Genomic DNA, 22,341 nt, shown 5'->3' on the forward strand with positions numbered 1-22,341 from the left:
ATTAAAAATAAAAAAATAAAAAACTGTTCGCTCTGAATTCAGTCAATACCTAAATCGGTCCAAAATTAGACTCTCGTCCAGCAAGTGATGATAAAAGCAGGATTGTCACACCCCTTACCCGTGTACAGTATATCCGAGTAAGTAATGCCACACGGTGTACTGGCACACTCTAATATACCTTACTTAATTTGTATCATGCTTTTGAAGCTAATTTATGAAATATGATTCATTTAAGCCATTTATCGAAATTATTATTTATTTGAGGTTCCGAAAATTTTAAAGAAAATCCGGCGGAGTACCGGCTAAAAATGGAGAAAACAGTTCTTCGGAACCTGTTAAAAACACTTCCAAATAATTTCCAAACAATCCCAACTTCAATTTATCAACAAAATCTCAATATTAAGATCTCAACAACATTTCAATTCCAGTTCTCAATCATCCATCACATGTGATGATCACATATAAATCACAAGTAAACATTTACTTTTCCATTCACAAGTACAATTTTCATAATTTACATAAACATCAATATACATTACACAAGTTTAATTACATAGGAGAAAAACAAAGTTAAGTTACAAAATGTCAAAATGACACCTAATGTCCTACCAATGCAGTTGAGGTGACACGGACAGCGTGCAGGATGGACTCACCCAGTCTGTGGTCTACTGGGCTCACGATCGGGATCTCCAGTACCTACGCGTGGCAAAAGCAACGCGCTAAGCAATAATGCTTAGTGGTGCAATAATATAATAAAAGAAAATAGCAAGAAAACGAATATATAGTGAATGTGTATGATTCATTTGTTTAGTATGGTTATATATACATTAATTCAGTAACTTTGTTCACTTTCATTCATTTGGTTGCCCAAGTAACCCACACTAGACGATCGGATCGATAAGTATCAAGTGCCTCGCCGTCACACCATCGGTCACATATGCATCTCTAACAAGTCAGAATATATCGAGCACAAGGCCAAAGCTCAATACAAAGTTAGAATGGCTAAAAGCCATAAAATCAGAATGGCATATTGCCATGTGCGATCGCTAATCAACCCTATTGGCATGCCAAACTATCCAAACCAATCTTGTTAGGTATACTAGGGCATTTGAAACTTTTAAATTCTTCAATTTGTGAATTTCAAATTTTTAGTGTCACTATTCATCTTATTGGTCAACAAAAATGTTGACTTTTAGAATAAAAATATGTACATTGACTTTGGCACTCCCAACATACCACATTTGGCATTCCAAACTTGTTGGCATTAAGCATTTATGCCATTTCAAAGTTTAAACCAACACAAGCAGAATTTTCAGTTTTGGTGAGTCAACTTCACTGTTCCATTGGATACTGTTGCTGTGGGAATTTGAAGAAATGTAAAACATGAAAGTTGTTCCTTATTTTGTCTAGTTGAATTTCTTTTTTTGAATCACTCCATTTGGAGTTTTGTAGCTCCAGATATGGTCCAAAAACCACAGCTGGCCGGATTTGCATTCTGCAGAAATTACCATATCTATAGTAACATGAACAGTGACTTCCACTGCCATTTGGGTTAGGTTCTGGCCATAATTTGGGGTAGGTTCCTTCATGAAAGTTGTTTGTCTATGTCTTAACTTGTTGCTGTAAAAATTTCAGGTCAATTGACCAAATCTACAGTGAGTTATGGCCAAATGAACAGTTACTGTTTATTTGGTCAATTCTGCAGAATCAGTTGCAGGGTGTCCGGATTGGGGCCAAGTTTTGGTCCTCTTGCTTTGGTCTTTTAGGCATGGTTTCTTCAGCAAAAATGTGCCATTATAAGCCTAGTTTCATGTCCAATTGGCCAAACACCAATTGGACCAACACAACCAAAGTTATGGCTATGTAATTGGACTGAAATCTCAGTCCATTGCTGCTGTCCTAGGGCAGATTTCACCTTCACTTTACCATACTATTTTTCAGTTCTAATTATGGTCAACTTACCTAAAATGGTCACTAATTGACCATTAAAATGTGCTCTAACAATTTCCCAAGCCAAGCCAATTTTTCACTCTTCAAAACCCTAGTTCCATTATAGGTTTTCACAACACCTTAATTACTAGCTCTTTCAATAATCACATACACACATGGTTTAAACTTGATCTATAGCCCACTTTAAGTCCATCAAAACAATTAAAATAATTCCTTCACAAGGGCTGCCAAAAATTCATAGTATGTATACACATAATTCTTGTTCATTTTAGTTGCAATTCTCACTCAATACAAGTTACAATTCATGAAAATAAGAAGTTTTAAGTGTCTAATGCACTAACCTTGATTAGGGTAGATTTTTCCTCACTCAAAACTTCACTTTCCTTCACTTTCTAGGCTGCCAAAAGCTTGTTTAAGATGTGGGGTAAAGTTTTAATGAAGAGAGGTTAGAGAAATATGGTGGAAGTGATGGAAATCTAAAGCTTGAAAAAGCTTCAATGGAGGGTGGCCATGGAGTTAGGTTTCGGCTGGCTTTTTGGGGAGGGAGAGGGCTGCTGAAATTTTGTTATTTTGGTCTTGTTTAGTCTCTTTTATTTGTTAGTCAAAGGATAGCTCAATTGTGATTGGTTGGTAATTATAAATGACATCACCATGATATCATAAATAGCCATTTTTCCTCAATTTCTTTTCTTTCCTCCACTACTCATTTTCAATTTAATTTCTAGTAATGTTTATTCATATTTTATGTCATATTAATTATTTACTCAACTGGACAAGTCGGCCAAAAATCACCTCTGAAGGCGAAATGACCAAAATGCCCTCCGTTTGACTTAACGGGTCAAAATTGTCTGTACCGATTGAAAAAATTTTTTAGGTATTTTCTTGGCATTCTAATGCCATGGGAACCTCAATAACCCTTTTTTGGAGTTCCAAAAATTATTTTATAATTTTTCCCCCGGGTCTAGGGCTCCTCGTTGCGAGAACCGCAACTTCCCTCCGGTTACCCATCGCTTGGGCACCGGCTCATTTGACTTGGTTGTATTTTATTTTTAAAATTTTTACTAAGTGTTTCTTATTAATATTTGAGTTAATTATGGTCCCTCACTTAAGTTTAATTATTTTTCCGGACATTCTAGTTGTCCGGACCGAATGTACGGAGTTGTTATCGGGAGGATGTTACAACTCTTCCCCTCTAATTTAAATTTCGTCCTCGAAATTTACCTGATGCAAACAGTTGAGGGAACTGTTGCCTCATCGTCTCTTCACTTTCCCAAGTTGCCTCCTCGGTGTTGTGGTGCCTCTAAAGCACTTTCACCAGTGGAATCTGCTTGTTCCTCAACTCTTTTACTTCCCGAGCCAGGATCCGTAGAGGTTCTTCTTCATATGTCAAATCCGGCTGTATTTCAATTTCTTCTCTGGAGATGACATGTGAAGGATCTGGCGGTATCTTACGAGCATGGACACGTGGAACACATTGTGGATCTTGTCCACTGTGGTAAAGCTAGCCTATAGGCCACTGGACCCACACGTTCAATGACTTCATATGGGCCAATGAACCTAGGGCTTAACTTACCTTTCCTTCCAAACCTCAATACTTTCTTCCATGGTGACACCTTGACGCCAACCACATATTCTATTTCTTTTCTCTTTAGGTCGGCATAGGATTTCTGTCTGTCTGAGACAACCTTGAGATTTGCTTTGATTAGTTTTACCTTTTCCTCGATTTCACTGTGTCCGCCCCACCAATTGTCTTCGCCAATTCAGTCCGACACTGAGTTCTACATTTTCTCCCATACGATTACTTCATATGGGGCCATTTGGATGCTAGCTTGGTAGCTATTGTTGTATGCAAATTCGATGCTGGAGGTATCTATCCCAACTTCCTCAAATTCACTGACACAACTCCTCAGCATATCCTCAAGGACCTGACATATATTTCATGTTATTGTTATCATTTCAGTTCAATATTTGTATCAATTTCATTGGTTTCAATTATTTACCTGGATTACTCTTTCAGATTGCCCATCCGTCTGAGGATGGAAAGTTGTGCTGAAATGGAGTTGTGTACCCAAGGATTCATGCAACTTCTTCCAGAATCTCGATGTAAACCTTGGGTCTCGATCAGATATGATGGAAAGTGGAATTCCATGCAGTCTAACTATCTCACCGATATACAGCTAACTTCTCCGGTGAGTAGTCGGTCCTAATCGGCGAAAGTGTCTTGACTTTGTCAATCTATCAACTATCACCCATGCCGCATCATGTTTCTTCCGTGAGAGGTAGACCACTTACAAAATCCATGGTGACCGATCCCATTTCCATTCGTATGCGTATATAGCAAACCCGATGGAACTTGATGTTGCCTTGACTTGTCGACATGTCAAGCATTTAGTCACATAGTCACTATGTCTTTTTCATACTGTGCCACCAATATCAAGCTTCGATCATGATACATCTTTGTACTTCGTGCATTGCATATACACTGGTGTGTGCCTCTTTTAGAATACTGGCCTTCAATTCCCCATCATCTGGTACACACAGTCTTCCTTTGTAATACAGACACCCATCTGCTTTCACTTCATAGTCAGTTGCTTTTCCTTCTGGGATTTTGCTCATAATGGCCGTTAACTTTCCATCTGCCTTTTGCCCATCTAAAATCTGCTGTAGCAGGTTTGGCCTCACTTGCAACTCAGCCAAAATAGTTCCATCTCGAATCAAAGTTAGACGGGCATTCAATGATCTCAAAGCTGTGATGGACTTTCTGCTTAAAGCATCAGCAACTACATTTGCCTTCCCAGGATGATAGTCAATCACACAATCATAGTCCTTCAGGAACTCAATCCATCGCCTCTGTCTAAGGTTGAGCTCCCTCTGAGTTGGCAAATATTTTAGACTCTTGTGGTCTGTGTAAATGTAGCACTTTTCACCATACAAGTAATGCTTCCATATCTTCAGTGCGAAGATAATTGCTGCAAGTTCTAGATCATGGGTAGGGTAGTTCTGTTCATGTAGTCTTAGCTGCCTGGAAGCATAAGCGACCACCTTTCCCTCTTGCATCAATACACACCCTAACCCATTATGAGAGGCATCAAGACCACGAAGTCCTTTCTCGACACCGGTGTGTTGGTGCCTCACAACATAGCCTTCAACTTCTCAAAGCGGTCCGACACTTGTCATTCCAAATCGACATTCTTGTGTAACAACTTGGTCATTGGAGCACTATTAGGGAAAATCCCTTTACAAATCTTCTGTAATACCCTAGCCCCAAGAAACTTCGACCTCGGTTGTATTCCTGGGAGGCTTCCATTCCATCACTGCTTCTATTTTCTTGGGATCCACCCTAATCCCATCAGCTGACACTATGTGTCCAAGGAATGCAATATCATTCATCCAAAAGTCACACTTGGACAACTTAGCATACAGCTTCTTTTCTCTCAGGGTTTGCAGAACAATCCTCAAATGCTCATCATGTTCTGCCCTGGTCTTGGAATACACCAAAATGTCATCAATAAAGACCACTACGAACCGATCTAAGTATGGATGGAAGATACGGTTCATAAGGTCCATGAATGCTGCTAGTGCATTTGTTAGGCCAAAGGGCATCACTAGGAACTCATAATGCCCATATCGGGTCCTGAATGCAGTCTTTGGCACATCTGCATCCTTTACCCTCAACTGATGATACCCTGATCTGAGATCAATCTTAGAAAATACTCTGCTCCTTCAACCGATCAAACAGATCATCAATTCTAGGCAACGGATATTTGTTCTTCAGTCACTTTATTCAACCGCGGTAATAAATGCATAGCCTTAAAGACCCATCATTATTTTTCACAACAAAGACTGGAGCTCCCCATGGTGACACATCGCGTATGAACCCCTTATCAAGCAACTCTTGCAACCGAAGTTTTCAACTCCTCAATTCAAGGTGCCATCCTATAAGGAGCAATGGAAATAGGTGGTCTCAATAGCAAATTCAACTTCCCTTCGTGGCAAACCAGCAATTCTTCAGAAATACCTGGGAAGTCTCTCACCGTGGGTATGTCACTCAAGTTTGGCTTAGCTCGCCTAGTATCCACCACATGTGCTAGGTAGGCTTCACGATCTTTTCTCATCATTCGCCTTGCAACCGTGGTCGAGATGACATTGGACAAGAAATCCTTTCCCCACAACCGTGATCTCATTACCCTCTCAAGTTTTTAGAGAAAGTCTCTTCAATTTGCAATCAACTATTGCCTGATGACGTGACAACCAGTCCATTCCCAAACTCACATCAAACTCGTGGAAGGGTAACTCAATCAGGTCGGCCAAGAATTCATACCCCTGAATCCTTAACGGGCAACCCTTGTATACTTTGTTCACCACTACACTGTGGCCTAATGGATTAGTGACCGAATGTCTTGGTCACTCTCCCTACCAAGATCCCCTTTCTACGGGTAGATTGATGCGATGTATGAGTGAGTGGATCCTGGATCCACCAATGCATGCACAGTGTAGTGTAGAGGAGAACGTACTCGATGACGCCCGGCATCTTGCTCCTCCCGAGCTCTCAAGGCATAATTTGTGGTCCGTTATCCGGCCTCTCTGGCTCGGATGCAGCCTCCGAGATGGTCCCACATCTTGGATTTACCGGACCTTCTACCCCTTGGTGGTGCAGAGCAGTCTGCGCTTGTGTTGGAGCAATGTAGTAGTTCTGCGTGGAGCGTTCTTCAACCGATGCTCGTTGACCCACACCTCAAGCAAGCACCGTTACTCCAACATTCCCTTGTGCCATTTCAGCAATGCGGACATGCAGATGTTGGGGCTGGTCCTCGAACCCCATCCTCGGAGAGCCACCGATGGTGTGGGTGACCTCTCCTAGGGGTGAACTATGGCTCGCCCCGAGACCGACCACGACTCGTGGCGAGCCGAACTCGTGCAGAGGACCCTTGAACTTCTTCCCGAATGCGTGAGCTGAACTAGACCGACCGGTCCCTCTTCTCGCCTATCCTTCCAGTCCGCCACCGATTCTTACTTTTTCTACCTTTATTGCAGCTTCCACTAACTTGCTAAATTCTGTGATTCCCAAGGCAGTGAGCTGGATCTTGATGTTGTCATTTAGTCCCTCTTCAAATCTCTTGCACCTTTCAGCTTCATTAGGGACTATCTCTCTTCCATAGCGGCTCAATCTTACGAATTCCTTCTCATATTCGCCATCGACAACCTGTCTCGCCTGTGTTAATAAACTCTCTTCTTCTCTCTTCCGTATACAAGACACATATTTCTTCTTGAATTCAGAGAGGAAGAAGTCCCAAGTTATAGTTTCTGCACTTCATCGGACACGTTGTCCCACCATTCGTAGGCATCGTCTTGTAACAAGGATACACTTCTAAGTTACGCTGCAGGTGCAGTGGAGTTGTTTTAGGACTCTGCTCTGCTCAACCAATTCTACCGCAATGAGTCATCTTCTCTCTTGCCATAGAAGTCCACACCCAAACTTCCTTAGCCTTTCCAGTGTGATTTACTGTGGAGTGGTGGTGGTGGTGGTGGTGCTGCATTACCCGACCATTTGTCCAAGAAGTCGGCCATTTGTTGGAACATGGCCTCGTGGAGGCCGAGGTGCTTTGCTTGAGCGAGCAGATTCTCTCATGCCCCAGCCTCACAGTGGAGCATGACTCTCCACTTCCTCCTCAACAGCTCTCTGAGATGAAGGGTCCATATCCTATTCAAAATAACAAAGACAAACAGATCTGCATTAGTGTCACCTTGACTCTTACAAATGCAATGCATGGTATGGACTCAATCTAGGCCCAGAAACGCCTAAACCGTGCTCGATACCACTAAATGTCACACCCTTACCCGTACAAGATACCCGAGTAAGTAATGCCACACATCGCACACTCTAATATACCTTACTTAATTTGTATCATGCTTTTGAAGCTAATTTATGAAATATGATTTATTTAAGCCATTTATCGAAATTATTATTTATTTGAGGTTCCGAAAATTTTAAAGAAAATCCGGCGGAGTACCGGCTAAAAATGGAGAAAACAGTTCTTCGGAACCTGTTAAAAACACTTCCAAATAATTTCCAAACAATCCCAACTTCAATTTATCAACAAAATCTCAATATTAAGATCTCAACAACATTTCAATTCCAGTTCTCAATCATCCATCACATGTGATGATCACATATAAATCACAAGTAAACATTTACTTTTCCATTCACAAGTACAATTTTCATAATTTACATAAACATCAATATACATTACACAAGTTTAATTACATAGGAGAAAAACAAAGTTAAGTTACAAAATGTCAAAATGACACCTAATGTCCTACCAATGCACTGCAGGTTGAGGTGACACGGACACCGTGCGAGGATGGACTCACCCGATCTGTGGTCTACTGGGCTCACGATCGGGATCTCCAGTACCTACGCGTGGCAAAAGCAACGCGCTAAGCAATAATGCTTAGTGGTGCAATAATATAATAAAAGAAAATAGCAAGAAAACGAATATATAGTGAATGTGTATGATTCATTTGTTTAGTATGGTTATATATACATTAATTCAGTAACTTTGTTCACTTTCATTCATTTGGTTGCCCAAGTAACCTACACTAGACGATCGGATCGATAACGGGTAAACTGGCACTGGGTATCAAGTACCTCGGGCCGTCACACCATCGGTCACATATGCATCTCCCGGTGTGCAACAAAACAGCTAACAAGCAGTAAATATATCAGGCACAAGGCCAAAGCTCAATACAAAGTCAGAATGGCTAAAAGCCATAAAATCACAGAATGGCATATTGCCATGTGCGATCGCTAATCGAACCCTATTGGCATGCCAAACTATCCAAACCAATCTTGTTAGGTATACTAGGGCATTTGAAACTTTTAAATTCTTCAATTTGTGAATTTCAAATTTTTAGTGTCACTATTCATCTTGTTGGTCAACAAAAATATTGACTTTTAGAATAAAAATATGTACATTGACTTTGGCACTCCCAACATACCACATTTGGCATTCCAAACTTGTTGGCATTAAGCATTTATGCCATTTCAAAGTTTAAACCAACACAAGCAGAATTTTCAGTTTTGGTGAGTCAACTTTACTGTTCCATTGGACACTGTTGCTGTAGGAATTTGAAGAAATGTAAAACATGAAAGTTGTTCTTTATTTTGTCTAGTTGAATTTCTTTTTTTGAATCACTCCATTTGGAGTTTTGTAGCTCCAGATATGGTCCAAAAACCACAGCTGGCCGGATTTGCATTCTGCAGAAATTACCATATCTACAGTAACATGAACAGTGAATTCCACTGCCATTTGGGTTAGGTTCTGGCCATAATTTGGGGTAGGTTCCTTCATGAAAGTTGTTTGTCTATGTATTAACTTGTTGCTGTAAAAATTTCAGGTCAATTGACCAAATCTACAGTGAGTTATGGCCAAATGAATAGTTACTGTTCATTTGGTCAATTCTGCAGAATCAGTTGCAGGGTGTCCGGATTGGGGCCAAGTTTTGGTCCTCTTGCTTTGGTCTTTTGGGCATGGTTTCTTCAGCAAAAATGTGCCATTATAAGCCTAGTTTCATGTCCAATTGGCCAAACACCAATTGGACCAACACAGCCAAAGTTATGGCTATGTAATTGGACTGAAATCTCAGTCCATTGCTGCTGTCCTAGGGCAGATTTCACCTTCACTTTACCATACTATTTTTCAGTTCTAATTATGGTCAACTTACCTAAAATGGTCACTAATTGACCATTAAAATGTGCTCTAACAATTTCCCAAGCCAAGCCAATTTTTCACTCTTCAAAACCCTAGTTCCATTATAGGTTTTCACAACACCTTAATTACTAGCTCTTTCAATAATCACATACACACATGGTTTAAACTTGATCTATAGCCCACTTTAAGCCCATCAAAACAATTAAAATAATTCCTTCACAAGGGCTGCCAAAAATTCATAGTATGTATACACATAATTCTTGTTCATTTTAGTTGCAATTCTCACTCAATACAAGTTACAATTCATGAAAATAAGAAGTTTTAAGTGTCTAATGCACTAACCTTGATTAGGGCAGATTTTTCCTCACTCAAAACTTCACTTTCCTTCACTTTCTAGGCTGCCAAAAGCTTGTTTAAGATGTGGGGTAAAGTTTTAATGAAGAGAGGTTAGAGAAATATGGTGGAAGTGATGGAAATCTAAAGCTTGAAAAAGCTTCAATGGAGGGTGGCCATGGAGTTAGGTTTCGGCTGGCTTTTTGGGGAGGGAGAGGGCTGCTGCAATTTTGTTATTTTGGTCTTGTTTAGTCTCTTTTATTTGTTAGTCAAAGGATAGCTCAATTGTGATTGGTTGGTAATTATAAATGACATCACCATGATGTCATAAATAGCCCTTTTTCCTCAATTTCTTTTCTTTCCTCCACTACTCATTTTCAATTTAATTTCTAGTAATGTTTATTCATATTTTATGTCATATTAATTATTTACTCAACTGGACAAGTCGGCCAAAAATCACCTCTGAAGGCGAAATGACCAAAATGCCCTCCGTTTGACTTAACGGGTCAAAATTGTCTGTACCGATTGAAAAATTTTTTTAAGTATTTTCTTGGCATTCTAATGCCATGGGAACCTCAATAACCCTTTTTTGGAGTTTCAAAAATTATTTTATAATTTTTCCCTCGGGTCTAGGGCTCCTCGTTGCGAGAACCGCAACTTCCCTCCGGTTACCCATCGCTTGGGCACCGGCTCATTTGACTTGGTTGTATTTTATTTTTAAAATTTTTACTAAGTGTTTCTTATTAATATTTGAGTTAATTATGGTCCCTCACTTAAGTTTAATTATTTTTCCGGACGTTCTAGCTGTCCGGACCGACACCGGTCACCGGAATAGTAGAATGTACGGAGTTGTTATCGGGAGGATGTTACAAGGATTTTTTTTTTAGGCATTGCATGTTCATATTAGGTGCAGTGAAGTGACGCAAGTCTGGAGAATATTCAAATTAGTGTCTATTATAATAATTTTTCCTTTCAACATTGAATTGTTTGTGGAGGTAACAAGCTTTTACCCAACCAATTTAAATTTTGTGTGCCTTGATTTTATGAGTTATTTCATGAAAAGATTCTTGCAAAATCATAAATTACTCTAGGGTATTAATTCCTGTCGTACTTAGTATAATGCAATGCTTCAAAAGCGTAAAAGAAAGATGTTGATCCACTTTCTCCCATTTTACTCCAAGAATATAAAGATTTCAACATTTCTTGTCAACAAATAAAATTTCTTTCCCTGTTGACCTTAAAGATTCACGGAAGTGTAAGCCTCTATATATTAATTCAATCATCTTCTTCCTTTCTGTGTGTGTGTGTGTGTATATATATATATATTCAGTTAATTTCTGTTCTTTGCGAGGAGTGCAAGAGATGATGGATGAGAATGTAAGGCACTGCTTGCCACTGTACAAAGCTGCACTACATGGAGATTGGGATACTGCAAAGAGAATTTTTGATAGTGATTCAAATGCTTTAACTGCTAATATTTCACCCATAGAAGAAACTGCTCTCCATGTCTCAATTTGCGCCGGTCACTCCATTGAATTTGTGGAGAAGCTTGTAGATAGAATGCCAGCAGATGAACTCGGAATAAAAAATAAATTCGGCCAAACTCCTCTTCACGCAGCTGGTGTAGCTGGAAATACAGAAGCTGCAAAGGTGTTGGTGAAAAAAAATCCAAGATTGACTCAAGAAAGGAACTCTGTTAATGATACACCGCTTCATCTTGCTGCCGTACATGCCCGTAAGGAAACAGTTCAGTATCTTCTGTCAGTAACTCAGGATGAGGATCCAAGTCCTTTCGCTGACAAAGATGGTGTCAAACTCCTCAATTTGCTGATCACTGCAGATTTTTATAGTTATGTGCATTATCACCTTTGTTTAATTATGTATTTGCTTTGACCTGATTTTTCTTTGTAATTGAATGCTAAATACAAAGCATGCACTCGACTATTGAGCTACTTGAACAGCCGCAAACACATTTAGCTCTGTTGATAACCGTTTTCTACTCATTCTTCATGAGCAGGCATCGCGCTTGATCTATTGAAGCTCTATCCTGCATTGGCACGCAGAAGAGACGGCCAAGGAGTTTCTGCTTTAGACAGATTGGCCGGAAAGCCTCAGGCATTCGCAAGTGGAAGTCGGCTTGGATTTTTCCAACGCTTATTCTATCGTTGTTGGACTAGCATTCCTGATCTATTTCTTTTATCTACATGAAAGTTGGATCTCTCGTTGACCATGTCTTTTCAATGCAGATTTTGCATGTACTTCTGCAGACAAAGAAAGCGTCCATCAAGGAAAAGATGTGGAAAATCCAGGCGGGCATTTTGAAGAATACCAAAAGGAATCCATGCACTTTCAATTTCTGCAACACATACAGAAAAAAAATTTATTGCATAAGCAAGCAATGGAGCTACTCAGACTTTTGATTTCTGAAGCTATAGAAGGGAGTGTATTAGAAGCTGATAATCTATTAGCATCTCCAACAGGTATTGCTGCCACATTGGGCATTCAAGAATTCGTCACCGAGGTGATTAAGTCCTACCCTTATATAGTGTGGCTCCGGAATAGGGATGGGCAAAATATTTTTCTTCTTGCTGTAAAACATCGCCAAGAAAAAATATTCAATCTCCTGTATCAAATGGGTACGCATAAGCTTTTTACTACAACATTCATTGATAAACAGCGCAACAGCATGTTGCATTTAGCAGGGATGTTGGAACCGTCAAAGAAGATTTCTGGCGCTGCTTTGCAAATGCAAAGGGAGCTGCAATGGTTCAAGGTGATAAACTCTCCAATCTAAATCTTATTTAGATGGCATTTCCTTATGCAAACAGCAAAAGTATTATTCAATATTTTGTCCTGCATGTCTTTATTCATCATCATTTCTTTCTGACATTTATACAGGAAGTGGAAAAGGTTGTCCAGCCATCATACAAGGAAATAAAAAATAAAGATGGAAAAATTCCGAGGGAGGTTTTCACTGAGGAACACAAGGATCTAGTTGGGAAAGGTGAGAAATGGATGAAGGATACAGCTTCATCATGCGCAACAGTCGCTGCACTTGTGGTCACAGTTGTGTTTGCAGCAGCTTTCACTGTACCAGGCGGCACCAATAGCGAACAAGGGATCCCCATTTATTTAAAAGAAACATCTTTCATGATTTTTGCTGTATCAGATGCCTTGGGACTTTTTTCTTCCTCAACCTCATTGCTTATGTTTCTGGGAATACTCACATCACGCTATTCTGAAGAAGATTTTCTCAAGGCCTTGCCAATGAGGTTGAGCATCGGTCTTATCACATTATTCTTTTCAATAGCCTCCATGCTTGTAGCATTCACAGCAGCCTTTCACTTGGTTTTGTTTCATAGAGTGAAATGGATCACAATTCCAATTGGCCTAACAGCTTGTGCACCTGTTACTTTATTTGCACTACTGCAGTTTCCTCTCTTGGTTGAAATAGTTTCTTCAACATTTGGGCCTAGCATTTTCTACATACAAAGTGAGGAAATCATATTTTAGCTATAGAAAATGTCCTCACTGGCTTCATAACGTTTCATGTGAGATATGATCACATTCTGTGAGATGTGCAAGAAATAAACAGTAATAAATAAGTTTGTTGTACTCAGAAAATTTTCTTATATTTTGGTTTAGTGTTGGAGTTTGTTAGAATTATTTATATTTTTACCTAATCTTTGTAATTGTATTCCTCTGTTTTATTACTGAAATTTGTGTTTTCTCTTCATTTTAGCTTCTCTTGTGTTTTGTTATTCAAGATATTTTATGTGTTGTTTCTTCTCTCTGTTTTTGAGGTTCATACTCTGCAAATCTATTTCTCCCTGTGTTTTAATTTTCCGACAATTATCAACAGCGCATTCACAAAGCTTATATAACAGAAGATGAATTTAAACATCTAGATTTTTCAGCAAAGCCATAGCATTCGCTGCTTCCGTAAAGACAATCCAACAACAAGAAGTATGGTATTTTCAATGGGCTGAGTTGTCTGTTGATTCAATTCAATTCATCTGAAAATCAGAAAAATTAAATAAAATAAAATAAAATTTAATAGGCCAAATTGAACCAAATTAAAATACTGAAAAAATTGGTCGAATAAACCAAAATTTTAACATTAAATTTAATTTTTCTTAATACTTCTTAATTACTATTTAAAAAACAATTTTCTTCAAAATTAATATTTAAATAAGACCAAATAACACTTGATCTATTGCATTTTTGCTTTTTTGTCAAACAGCATGAAGGAATGAAATAAATGCAAGGAAAAAGAAAAGGAAGATTACTAGCAATTGCAAAGAAGAATGCCCTTGTCCATGTCCTCAACCAAAGTAGGAGACCTAAACACTCTTCCACCAAAACTTTTAATCCAATCACACTCTTCCATTCTGAAGGCAGCTGCGATCTTTCTAAACTCTAGCATTCACTGAAACTACTCTTCCTCTCCCAATGAGTGTTGAGATTAGTATGTTTGGGAAGGGAGGAAAGTAAGAGGGAAAAGAAAATGTGAGGGGAAAATAAATTTATTTTCCATTCTTTAGTTTGGATTGAGTAGAAAATAAAGGAAGAGGGAAAATATTGGAGGGAAAATAAAAATATTTTGTCTTTTTCTCCTTTCTCTCCAAAATGAGGGGAATATAGGAGAAAAATGTTTAAAAGTACAAAAATATCCCTATACTTAATTTTTTTTTTAATTTAAGGGTAAAGTTGTAATTTTACTATTCATAAAACTAACTTTTCCTCTAATATTTTCCTCCCCCAATCCAAACAAGGGGAAAGAAAATAATTTTTATTTTCATTCCTTACTTTCCTATTTTTATTTTCCTTCCCTCTTTTATTTTCCTTCCCCCCTTCCCAAACATAGTGGGAAATTGGTGAACAAGCAACTATGGAGATTTAGGCATTCAGGGATGAGCTGACGAAATGGGTCTAATACCACATGGATAGGATACTGATGGGGACAAAAGGAGAGCCATGAACACTTGAATGGAGCTGTGGGCCTGTGGTGGTGTATGGGCAAAGTGAAGAGAACCAACAAGAGTCGGGTGGTGCGAGTACGAGGCAAGGAGATGGTCTCTCAAAAATTGCTCTCTTGGATAAGTATATAGGGTTGCAAATGCTCGGATTCTTTGAAGAATAATTTGAGAGGGTGAGATTTTTCCTCCCAAACTTGTTTTTTTAACCCAAAACCATCTTTCACACATAGAGGTGCCGGCTCATATGTTTACTGTTCATCTGGCAGACATTGCCGGCTCAAACTTTTAGGGTCATGTGCAAATTTTTGTTGAATGGCATATTTTTATTGAGTAAAAAAAAAGGTACGTGTGTATATGTTATGTAAAAAATACAATAATTCAAATATCTGAAGATGAATTTAGCCTTTAAATAATGTTAATTGACTAGGTGAAATATAACTTTTTGTTATTTTTGTATATATTGATTTAAATAAATTGCACAACCAAATTTGATATAATTTTCTTTTGATAGCAAAAAAATATTTATACCATAAGTGTAAAAAAGTAAACATAAATTAAATTATTTTGGTGTTTTTGGTTAATATGTTTTATAGTTTAAATTAACAAATATTTTATTTATGTAAATTAATTAAAGTGGCTAAAGAAGTTTTGAACTAGCAAATTAAGAAAGCAAAGTCTCAGAATACTTTCTTATAGAAGATTGACTTAAAGATTGATTTAGTAGTCGTACAAGCCCAGCTTACCGAGACTAAGATTAACAGCTTGTCAGCCCAAGTCAACAAACTCTATGCTGATATTCAATCCATAGTTAATCAACTTTTTCCAAATACAAATACATAGGCTATCATATCAAAAAAGATCACAACCTCATCTGTGATCTTCTCTAGAGACCGCAAGTCATACAACTTATTTTCTCTGTCTAGCCTATACTACTCATTTTTATGGAAAGTTTCTCCAAAAAGCCATCTGGCTCCGAAATTACTGTGTCTTATTCCTACTCCTAAGAGTTTTCCACCGGATGTAATTGACCTTGTGATAAATCTAGACTTTTACAAAAAAATAATCTTTTCCATTACCAAAACCTTATCAATGTCCTTCTTATCCTTCTTTTTTATGGTGGCAGTAGAAGTCATCTTCCTAATCCTAATCTTCATAGTCACAGCCTGGATTCGCACGTACCGAATCCAGGGGCATCCCATATGAAATGTCCTTTAATCTTATCAGTATAAATAGGATCACCATCAGGTCTGAATGAATGCACTAGAATTTTTTCTCTTTTTCCGGTGACAGGGGAGGTCATACAAGAATGAAAGATCTTTAGAGTCTGTGAAGAACCTTTAAGGGACTTGAAAACTGTTTTGATAATTCCATTTGGTTGTTTGTGGAAAGAAGGATCCATGGCTTGGATAGGATGGGAATTATTGTGCAGCTTTTCATAATTAGTAAGACATTCCATGGAAATGAGCTTTACTAACTCATCTCTGGCCAGTTTCCTGGGAATCTGTATAATGGTAGATGTTATCTCTGTGTCAGCAAGAACAAACAGAGTATCAAAAGAGACTTCTGGTTGTGAAAGATCAACAACATGATCCTGGAATCAATCTGGCAATGAGGAGTTGCTGTCATGAAAGACACTGTTTGTTCTAAATTAACTATTTGGACTTGCACCTTCAGGCTTGTAGGAAGATAAAGATCTTGGAGAGACATATTGTAGTTTGGGAAAAACGTAAGCACCACACTTCCAAACTAAGCTAAAAAAAAATTATTTATTCAACTATAGACATTCAAACTTCAAAGACAGAAACAATGGCAATTATTATACAAGGATAAATTTACATTTTCAAACGAATGAATTCACTAAATTCAACACACAAAACAAAAGAACACTTATCTTGAACGAAGTGACAGAGGTAGTAACAGTGATCGTCTACTCACCCGGCAAGGAGAGAAAAATGGCCAATTTGCCAAAGCACTCTAGGAAATATAATTGGGAGCTATAGCAGTGCATAATATTCTTAATTTTTGTGACTGGGTAGATGGGAATGAGAGAGAGTGAGATAAAGTTGGAGGTGGAAGGTCCTGGAAAGATCAGATTTTCAGGAAATGAGCAGCCATTGGAGGTGTTGAATTGGGTTTGAACTTTGAATATGTGGTAAAATTATAAAAGCACGATTGATGATATAAAATGTCAGTTATCCCTGTGCTGTGTAAAGCAATTGAAGTAGTTGCAAGAATTTCATTTCCTTGCTATAGCTGAACTCTTGCTGGGCAGACAATGGCAGAGTCTTCTCTTTTCTATAAATTGCAAACCAAGTATTGTTAAAAATAGAAGCTTCTTCACTTCATAATTTTCATTCATTTTGATCTTCTCGTTACAGCTCCTTTAGTCATTTTTCATTTTCATCTTCCTTTGAACCATTGTTATAATTTATAGTATTAATTTGTATATTTCCCATTATCATGCTTTCTCTTTTCTTGTGCAGTAAATCAACTGAACAAACAGAGATAGACGAATGGAAACTAGAAAGGAAGAAAGATGAGGTAAGTACTTGCTTTGAACCAGAAGACAGAAGTGGGTGTAGTGTGGGTTTGGAGTCGACACAGGGTTATCTCAGTACAGTATGTTAATCCTGTTTGGGTCTGGGTAGTGGGTAGAACCGACCCATCAGCCAATTGGGCTGACTTACTAAGGTAGGCCATTTAGGCCTACTTTCCAGTCACATTTCCACAACCTTTTAGATTTTTTGAGGAATTACTATGATTGTAATTATTTTCTTTATAAAAATAAATTCTGCTTCCAAATATCATACTAAAAAAAATTAAGATATTTTAGTTGTGGAATAAATTAATATATACCATAGTTAAAAAAAATGATATTTTAATTATTAATAAAAAAAAAATTATGATTCATTTCTTTACTTTTTTATATGAATAAATAAGGTTTTTATAAGGCTTGAGTAATTCTTCTTCTCTTAAACTAGCTTTTGGGTTGTGTTAAGTCTGATCTATATTCTCTGTATGGTATCAGAGCCTTTGTATTTACTTATAAATTCCATACTCCAGATATTCATAAAATGAAATTTTAAAAAATTAAATTAAACTAAATTAATAATTGAGAAAATTAAGTTAAATAAACTAAAATTTGAATGCACTAAATATTTAATTTCACTAGGAACTTATTAGGAAAATTTAATTTAGCATATTTTTTAACTTTTTATTTAAATGAATTTAAAAGTTTCAATTTAAACTCAATTTAACCTAAAAATTAAAATTTCTAAGTTAAATTTCTTAATTTCATGATTTACACAAAATATCAAGAAGTTTTATTTCGTGCTTTTGGACTTAAATTTCTTGATTTAGTTCAAAAATTAAGGAGTCTAGTTTCGTGAATTTTTGGTTAAATTAAGTTTCAATTGAAACTTATGAGATAATTTAGACAATCAAACATCACAATACATACAGGAGTGAAATTGAGCATTAAGCTTTTTTGTTTATTTATTTTTTAACAGGTAGCAAGAAATGGAGGATAGGAATGCAAAGCTGCATTAAATCCATTGGATTCCTGCAAAAATAATTTTTTTATAATTACTCTAGCGTATTAATTTATTTTCCTTTAAATCTGTATATTGAACTTGATCAATTGTTGCGTAAGAAGAAGACCTGTTGTACTTAGAATAATATTTTTGCATAAAGAGGGAAAGTATTGCTTCAAAAACAAAAAATGAAGATACTGATCCACTTCCTCTCATTTTACACCAAGATTATAAATATTCCAGTATTCCTGTCAATAAATAACATTTCTTTCCCTGTTAACCTTAAAGATTTCAAGTGTAAGCCAAGCCAATATTAATTTAATCAATCTCTTTATTAATTTAATCAATCTCTTCCTTTCTGTACTTTTCTTTTCTTTTTCAGTTAATTTCTATTCTTTACAGGGAGTGCAAGAGATGGAGGATGAGAATGAAAACTGCTACTTGTCACAGTACAAAGCAGCACTACATGGCGATTGGATTACTGCAAACAGAATTTTTGATAGTGATTCAAATGCTCCAAGTGCTAAAATTTTAGGCTTACAAGAGACTGTTCTCCATGTCATTGAATTTGTGCAGAAGCTTGTTGATATAATGTCAGCACATTAATAAGAAGTGTGCATGTTAAATAAGGGACGATATTCAAGAGTGCAAAGAAGCACTCAATTGGAAATTTTCTTTTAGGCTGATTCTATTTTATTTGGAGGTGGAGAATTGTTGAGTCCAACTCAAAATAAGATTAGAAAAGAGTTAAAAAAACATAAAAGAAAGATGCTGATCTACATTCTCTCATTTTACTCCAAGAATATAGAGATTCCAACATTTCTTGTCAACAAAAAAAACTTCTTTCTTGTTAGCCGTAAAGATTCACGAAAGTGCAAGCCACCATATAGTAATTTAATCATCTTCTTCCTTGCAGTATTTTTTTTTTCTTTTTCAGTTAATTTCTATTCTTTTCAGGGAACGCAAGAGATGGAGGATGAGAATGTAAACCTCTACTTTCCACTATACAAAGCTGCGATACATGGCGATTGGATTACTGCGAAGAGAATATTTGATAGTGATTCAAACTCTCTAACAGCTAATATTTCAGCCTTACAAGAGACTGCTCTCCATGTTTCGATTGGCGCCGGTCATTCCATTGAATTTGTGCAGGAGCATGTAGACAGAATGTCAGCAGATGCACTTGGAATAAAAAATAGAGACGGCGATACTCCTCTTCACTAAGCTGGTATAGCAGGAAATACAGAAGCTGCAATGATGCTGGTGAAGAAAAATCCAAATTTGCCTCAAGCAAGGAACCCTCCTAATCACACCCCACTTCATCGTGCTGCTCAAAATGCCCATAAGGAAACAGTTCAGTATCTTCTGCCAGTAACTGATCCGAGTCTTCTCACTGAGAAAGATGGTGTTGGACTCATCAATTTTCTGATCATTGCAGATTTTTATATTTATGTGTAATATCACTTATTAATTATGTATTTGCTTTGACTTGATTTTTCTCTGTAATTGAATACTAACTCCAGTACAACAGAGCAAGAACTCAACTATTGAGCTACTTGTCCAGTGGCAAACATTTAGGTCTGTTGATAACCATTTCTACTCCTTGAGCAGGCGTCGCACTTGATCTATTGAAGCGCTATCCTGCTTTAGCACGCAGAAGAGACTATAGAGGAGATTCTTCTTTGGACATACTGGCTGAAAAGCCTCAGGCATTCGCAAGTGAAAGTCGGCTTGGATTTTTCCAACGCTTATTCTATTGTGTTGGTCTAAAAATTCTGATATATTTCTTCTATCTACATAGAAGTTCGATCTCTCATTGACTAGGCATTTTCAATGCAGATTTTGCAGACACCTCTGCAGACAAAGAAAGTGTCCATCGAGGCAAAGATGTGGAAAATCCAGGTGGGAATTTTGATGAATATCAAAAGGAGTCTATGCAATTTCATTTTCACAACACATACAGAAAATAATATTGATGCATGAGCAAGCAATGGAGCTTCTCAGACTCTTGATTTCTGAAGCTATAAAAAGGAATGTATTAGAAGCTAGAGACCTATTAGGATCTCCAACACTAATTGCTGCCACATTGGGCATTCAAGAATTCGTTACCGAGGGGCTTAAGTCCCACCCTTGTATGGTGTGGATCATAAATGAGAAAGGTGAAAGAATTTTTCATCTTGCTCTAAAACATCACCAAGAAAAAATATTAATTCTCCCGTATCAAATGGGTACGCAAAAACTTTTTGCTACATATTAGTGGATAACTCGGGCAAAAACATGTTGCATTTGGCAGGGAAGTTAGAACCATCAAGCAAGATTTCTGGTGCCGCTTTGCAAATGCAAAGGGGACTGCAATGGTTCAAGGTTATATATTCTCCCATCTAAATCTCATTTAGATGGAATTTCCTCTTGCAAACAGCAAAATTAATATTCAAGATTTTGTCCTGTCTGTCTTTATTCATTATCATTTCTTTCTGAAATTTTGTACGGGAAGTGGAAAAGGTTGTCCAACTTTCATACAAGGAAATGCAAAATAAAGATAGGAAAAGTCCAAGGCAGGTTTTTACTGGGGAGCACGAGAATCTAGTTGAGAAAGGTGAGAAATGGATGAAGGATACAGCTTCATCATGCGCAACAGTAGCTGCACTTGTGGTCACAGTTGTGTTTGCAGCAGCTTTCACTGTACCAGGTGGCAACAATAGCGATCTAGGGATCCCTGTTTATTTAAAAGAAACATCTTTCATGATTTTTGCGGTATTAGATGCCTTGGGACTTTTTTCTTCCTCAACCTCATTGTTAATGTTTTTGGGAATTCTCACATCCTGTTATTCTGAAGAAGATTTTCTCAAGGCCTTGCCAATGAGGTTGAGCATCGGCCTCATCACATTATTCTTTTCAATAGCCTCCATGCTCACAGCATTCACTGCTGCCTTTCACTTGGTTTTGTTTCATAGAGTGAAATGGATCACAATTCCAATTGGCCTAATAGCTTCTGCACCTGTTACCTTATTTGCACTACTGTAGTTTCCTCTCTTGGTTGAAATAGTCTCTTCAACATTTGGGCCTAGCATTTTCCACAAAGAAAGTGAGGAAAAAATCTTTTAGCCAAAGAAAGTGTCCTGCTTGCTTCAAAATGTTTCATATGAGATATAATCACATTTCTGTGAGGTATGCAGGAAACAAACAGCAATATATGAGTTTGTTGTACCTGAGAATATTTTCCTCTGTTTTATTCCTCTACAAAATCTTTGTACCATGGAATAGTTTCAGCAAACATGAGCAGACATAGCATTCTCTACTTACAAAAAGACAACCCAACAAGAAGTATGGTATTGTCTAACATATTTTAGCAACCAAAATTAAAGGTAACGAAAGAAAAAAAAAATTGCAGCAGCATGTTTCAACTCAACGAAGTTATCAAATTCAAAAGCCTGACAATTAGCATATGTCAGTTGCTCTCATATGTAATGGATTTTTATTATAAAAAGTGTAATCTTTTAAATTTAAAAATTTATTGTAAACAAAGTATTATATATATATATATATATATATATATATATATGACTGGGCTCAAATTGAAGGTCTCACAACCCAAAGCTCATTGGTAACAAAGTATACCCTTTTAGCACACCAATTTTAAAGGTAATATGAGATGTCCACTAAACATATATGCTAAGCAAAGAAACAGTCTAGTGGTTAACTTATTGAGTTGATTTTGTCCCATCCAATATGATAGTCAAATATTGTCTTTACTTAGTAGTGTAATAGAAGCTGGCGGTAGTAGGTTGTTTAATGGTTCTTATTACTCGGTGTCATCTTAAGTTCGATAATAGA

General features: G+C 37.3%; 1 protein-coding gene and 1 pseudogene across 2 annotated transcripts; both read left to right on the forward strand.

The window, feature by feature from the left end:
* Positions 1-11,247: 11,247 nt before the first annotated feature.
* LOC110664448 (protein ACCELERATED CELL DEATH 6) lies at positions 11,248-13,731 on the forward strand. 2 transcript variants are annotated; one of them, XM_021824144.2, is made up of 4 exons: positions 11,248-11,844; positions 12,013-12,162; positions 12,242-12,768; positions 12,894-13,731. In XM_021824144.2, the coding sequence occupies exons 1-4, from the start codon at positions 11,358-11,360 to the stop codon at positions 13,506-13,508; spliced, it is 1,779 nt and encodes a 592-aa protein (XP_021679836.2). In that variant the 5' UTR covers positions 11,248-11,357; the 3' UTR covers positions 13,509-13,731. The 2 variants fall into 2 exon arrangements, with proteins under 2 accessions (XP_021679836.2, XP_058004446.1); XM_058148463.1 differs by having other exon boundaries at positions 11,258-11,844; positions 12,013-12,159.
* Positions 13,732-19,476: 5,745 nt separating this feature from the next.
* LOC110664434 (ankyrin repeat-containing protein NPR4-like) lies at positions 19,477-21,612 on the forward strand (annotated as a pseudogene).
* Positions 21,613-22,341: the final 729 nt, after the last annotated feature.

The sequence above is a fragment of the Hevea brasiliensis genome, chromosome 6 (genome assembly GCF_030052815.1).
Source record: "Hevea brasiliensis isolate MT/VB/25A 57/8 chromosome 6, ASM3005281v1, whole genome shotgun sequence".
Taxonomy (NCBI): Eukaryota; Viridiplantae; Streptophyta; class Magnoliopsida; order Malpighiales; family Euphorbiaceae; genus Hevea; species Hevea brasiliensis.